Source organism: Macrobrachium nipponense, chromosome 5, assembly GCF_015104395.2.
Source record: "Macrobrachium nipponense isolate FS-2020 chromosome 5, ASM1510439v2, whole genome shotgun sequence".
Taxonomy (NCBI): Eukaryota; Metazoa; Arthropoda; class Malacostraca; order Decapoda; family Palaemonidae; genus Macrobrachium; species Macrobrachium nipponense.
Window position 1 is genome coordinate 24,061,235 of NC_061107.1, and position 5,000 is coordinate 24,066,234.

General features: G+C 34.8%; 1 protein-coding gene across 2 annotated transcripts in view; it reads left to right on the forward strand.

Moving 5' to 3' along the window:
• Positions 1-5,000, forward strand: part of LOC135215256 (uncharacterized) — a 491,173-nt gene that overhangs the window by 385,741 nt on the left and 100,432 nt on the right. For both annotated transcript variants that reach the window (XM_064249786.1, XM_064249787.1), the window contains exon 4: positions 4,476-4,565. In XM_064249786.1, coding sequence (XP_064105856.1) covers positions 4,476-4,565 — 90 coding nt within the window. The remainder of the gene's footprint in view (positions 1-4,475; positions 4,566-5,000) is intronic.

A 5,000-nucleotide genomic window follows, 5' to 3' on the forward strand; every position in this document is an offset into this window, starting at 1 on the left:
GACTTCAAATCATCTCGACCATAATAACCGTCCCCGGTAAAGATGTTAGTCAGAACATTTCTTGTATCTTTACTTATGGTTGAGGAACATTCATTTTGTGTTGGATTTCACATCATTATTCTCCATTGTGGAAATTTCCTCCGGTCTGAATGATTTTTTGCGGTTGACCTCTGACCTCAAGGAGGTCCTTTCGTCTGTCGAGAGGGACTGCGGCTCGAGGTCCCAGTCACGCGGAACGTTTGTGGGGCGGGGGTGGAGGTGGGGGTAATGATGATGATAATGAAGATTTCTGTGATAATGAGAATGACAGGTTTTGTGATGGTGATAATGACGAGGATAATGTTCGTAATGAAGAGGAGATGGTGATGATTATGAGGATAATGTTAATAATGATGAGGATAATGTTAATAATGATGAAGATAATGTTCATAAGGACGAGGAAATTTCAATAATGGTGAGGATAATGTCCATAATGATTATAATAATGTTAATGATGATGGAGATAGTAAACACAATGAAGATAATTATTAATTTGTGATTACAACGATGACGACGATCACGATATCAATAAATAGCAGGTAATGCAGGATTCATTAAAGATTTACACGATGATAACACCTATTCTAATCGTCATACTGCTATCTGAGGTATCAGTAGCAGGACCCTCGCCAATAATGATAGTGATTGTATGAGAAAATTATTCCAGGCCTTACATTGACGAGTACAGTTAGTTTCATGATCTATTTATTTCTATCATTTATCTGCTTGACCGAATAAAAAAGGTTTTCCAATAAAACGAGAGTGGTTTCAGAGCATAGCAAGATAACAGACGCTGAATACACGAATAAGTACCAGTGCTATATTACACATGAATGTCCTCTGCACGTGTTCTTTTATTTTACAACTTTCCAGTGATTTACGACTTAGGTATGTATACACACACACACACACACACACACACACACCCACCACACACATATATATATATATATATATATATATATATATATATATATATATATATATATATATATATATATATATATATATATAATATATATATATATATAATATATATATATTACAACTTTCCAGTGATTTACGACTTATGTATGTATATTATATATATTATATTATTTTATTTTCAACTTTCCAGTGATTTACGACTTATGTTATATATACATATATATATATATATATATATATATATATATATATATATATATATATATGATATATATATACCTAAGTCGAAAACCACTGTAAAGCTCAAAACTAAAGACAATGCACAGAGGACATTATCGAAGTCAGCTATCTCGTATATATATATATATATATATATATATATATATATATATATATATATATATATATGCAGAAGCTAGGTAATATGTCGTACCTCTAAGTAGATGGGGATACAATCCACAATGATGTAAAATCCTTCTGCAGTTTTATATATAAGTTGCTGTCAAAGAAATATATATTTTGTAAAACTACAGAAGGATTTTACATCATTGTGGATTATCCCCATCCCCTATAATATATATATATATATATATATATATATATATATATATATATATATATATATATATATATATGCGTTTGTATGTGACTGTCTGTCTGTCTGTCTGTTTGTCTGTCTAATAAATTTAAACCTTCTTTGAACCACTGAATAACGAAAGAGATTCAATTTATGGCATCTTCTCTTTAGCATCTCTCATGCTTCCACTTTCCTCTCCATCTCCCCACTCCCCCATCCCCCCACCCCTACAAACCCTCCCTTCTCCCATCCCGCTGCCTTTTTCAATATCTTCTTCTTCTTCTTCTTCCTTGGCTTCGGAAAGACGAACCGAAGCGGCGAATCCGCGATGCCACTGTTTAATCATGGCCGCGCTCTGTACTCTGTAATTACGGCATCGGCGGGGTGTCACGTCGCCTTATTTATGGCGCCAGCTCTGCTTCCTCGGCGTCGTCGCCACTTATTTTACACCGTTATTAAATAAGGTGACAGCCTTCAAAGAGGCCCGAGCAGGAAATATGACAGCCAAATGTATTGATGTATGGTCCCGGATGGGGTCACTGTTGTTCTCCGTAATTACCTCATTACCTGGGGGGGGGGGGGGAGTGCTTTTGCGGTGTTGTCCGAACGACAGGCTCGGGGGAACTGTTGTTTGTAGCTAATATGTTTGTTTATTTCTTTGTTTGTTGGCGTCGCTCAGTTGTTTGTTGTACTTGTTTGTGAATATACGATAGTTGTTCATTGCTTAACAGTCTTTTGTTATGCAATAAATATAACATAATATTTTTCCTATGTGAGATAATTATAATAATAAATAAAACACAATAGCTATTCTGAGTAGCTTTATTTTACTTTAAGTTATTTTTTTTTTTTTTGGCACCTGAGACATGACTTAATGCACTGGTCTAAGACCTTCCCTTGTAGGATTATAAATCATTTATGTGTATATACATACATATATATATATATATATATATATATATATATATATATATATATATATATATTATCTATATATATATTGTGGCAAACCATTGTTATCTAAATAAACCATAAAAGGATTTATATATATATATATATATATATATATATATATATATATATATATATGTGTGTGTGTGTGTATATATTGTATACACACACACACACACACACACACACACATATATATATATATATACATATATATGTATGTATATATATATATATATATATATATATATATATATATATATATATATATATATGTATATATATATATATATATATATATATATATATATATATAGTGGCAAAGCATTATTATCTAAATACGAAATCATAAACTTTGGTCATTTTTCATTCGGTATGTTTTGGCTTCCCTATTTCTCTACTGAATTGACATTTTTTTGGGAAACCTTTTTAACCATTTTTTAGTATCGAGATTTTCCCTGTTCGCTTTTCTTTCAAAGCAGCATCTTTATTATGTGTCCATTCCTTAGTTTGATTCTGGCCATTCTCTTAACCTATCTTATTTTTGATTTGCTTTTCGGAGCTTCTGCTTTTCTTTCACTTCCCCTAGCTGCAACACCTTTCATTCCTTTAACTGAACCTCCGTTCATATTATCCTTCTTCCATCTGACTTTCCACCCTCTCTAACAGTTGCACCACTGCGCAACTGCGAGGTTTTCCTCCTGTTACCCCATTTAATAACCTTTTCACGCTCAATTTCCCTTTCAGCGCTGCATGACCTCTTAGGGTCCCAGCACGTTGGCTTAATTCTGTCTTTTATTCTTCTCCGAGAACCTCTGACTTTTTTGGGACCCGAATCCTTGATTTATTCCTTCCGCACTTTTTATCTCCGTCCTCAGATCTTAGAAATTGCTGAGGCTAGAGGGCTGCAAATTGGTATGTTGACCAATCACCCTCCAATCATCAAACATGCCAAATTGCAGCCCTCTAGCCACAGTAGTTTTTATTTTATTTAAGGTTAAAATTAGCCATGATCGTTGTCTGGCAACGATATAGAACAGGCTACCACCGGGCCGCTGTTCAAGTTTCGTGGTCTGCGGCTCATACCACCGGCAGATAGATCTATTTTCGGTGGCCTTGATTATGCGCTGTACAGAAAACACGATTGCGCCGAATATTTTCGGCGCATTTTTTTCTTGTTTGGAATTCTCACCTCGGTGCGCGTTGAGGGAACGCTGCGCATTTGTTGTAGGACAAGATGATTATGTCATAACTCTGTATTAAATAGCGTGTTATTTGTACTTCGACACTTTCCATAATGACCTGGTCCATTGTTATGTTTTCGTACTACAACACTCTCGATATACAACCCATCTATCACTTTTCAGATTGTCTGCGTGTCAGTCTGCGTATAAGTCCTGCATAATAATGATGCACATACTATATAAGATTGGCATTCACCTCGTTTTTCCTCTGAAATATTTTTTTAGTGTTCTCACTATCCTGTTTGTATTTATTATATACACCATAAATATAATCTTTAGTTTATCTCAGTATCCAGTTATTAAACATGTAAGTCTCATGTATGTCTAAGTTGGTGTTTATGTCATTTATAAAGTTTAGTAGTTCCTCCCTGGACGAGTGGGTTGCGTACTCGCCTATCAATCTGATAGCCCGAGCTCGCTCCCCGCTGCTGCCAGTGCGGAACCAGAGGAATTTATTTCTGGTGATCATAAATTCATTTCTCAATATAACGTGGTTCGGATCCCACAATATGCTGTAGGTCCCGTTGTTAAGTAACCAATTGGTTCCTAGCCACGTTAAAAAAAAAAAAAATCTAATCTTTCGGACCATCCTTAGCAAAGCTGTTAATCAGTTCAGTTTTCTGGTTAAACTAAGATATATTTTATATTTATGAAATTTTATTTGGTGATGAAATGAACACTTATCAAATGCGTGTTTTTTCTGCATTAAACTTCAAATTTTCCTCTTCTTCTTCCAGGCACTAAACGGTTTCTTGGTCATCCTAGACTGCGAGGGAGAGGTCTTCTTTGCAACGCACAACATCGAGAGCTACTTGGGATTCCATCAAGTGAGTAGGATCTGTCTTTTTATATCCTCCGCGACCCTAAAAAGTAGTATCACTTTCCTCCGTCGTCTCAGTGCCCCCTGGACTGAACGGGGCCTTGGAAAAGACAGAAACGACAAGGATTAAAATCAATACGAAAATGACACGTAACAATATATCATACAGATCGTATGTAGACCTGGATCTTTTCGGACTTTTTTTTTTTATCTAGGCCACAATGTTATTGTTTACATTCCTATGAGCTGGATCAGAAGTGGTGTAATTGGAGACAAAATTGGAATACTGAAATAACTAAACTTGAATTTCATACAAAAAAACTTGAATTTCATACAAAAAGAAAAAAAAAAGATTAAACTGGTTGAGTTCCAGAGAAGTTGAATGTTAAGGAAATACAAACTCATTCATGAACAATACTCAAACAAAACCGTCATGCACCTA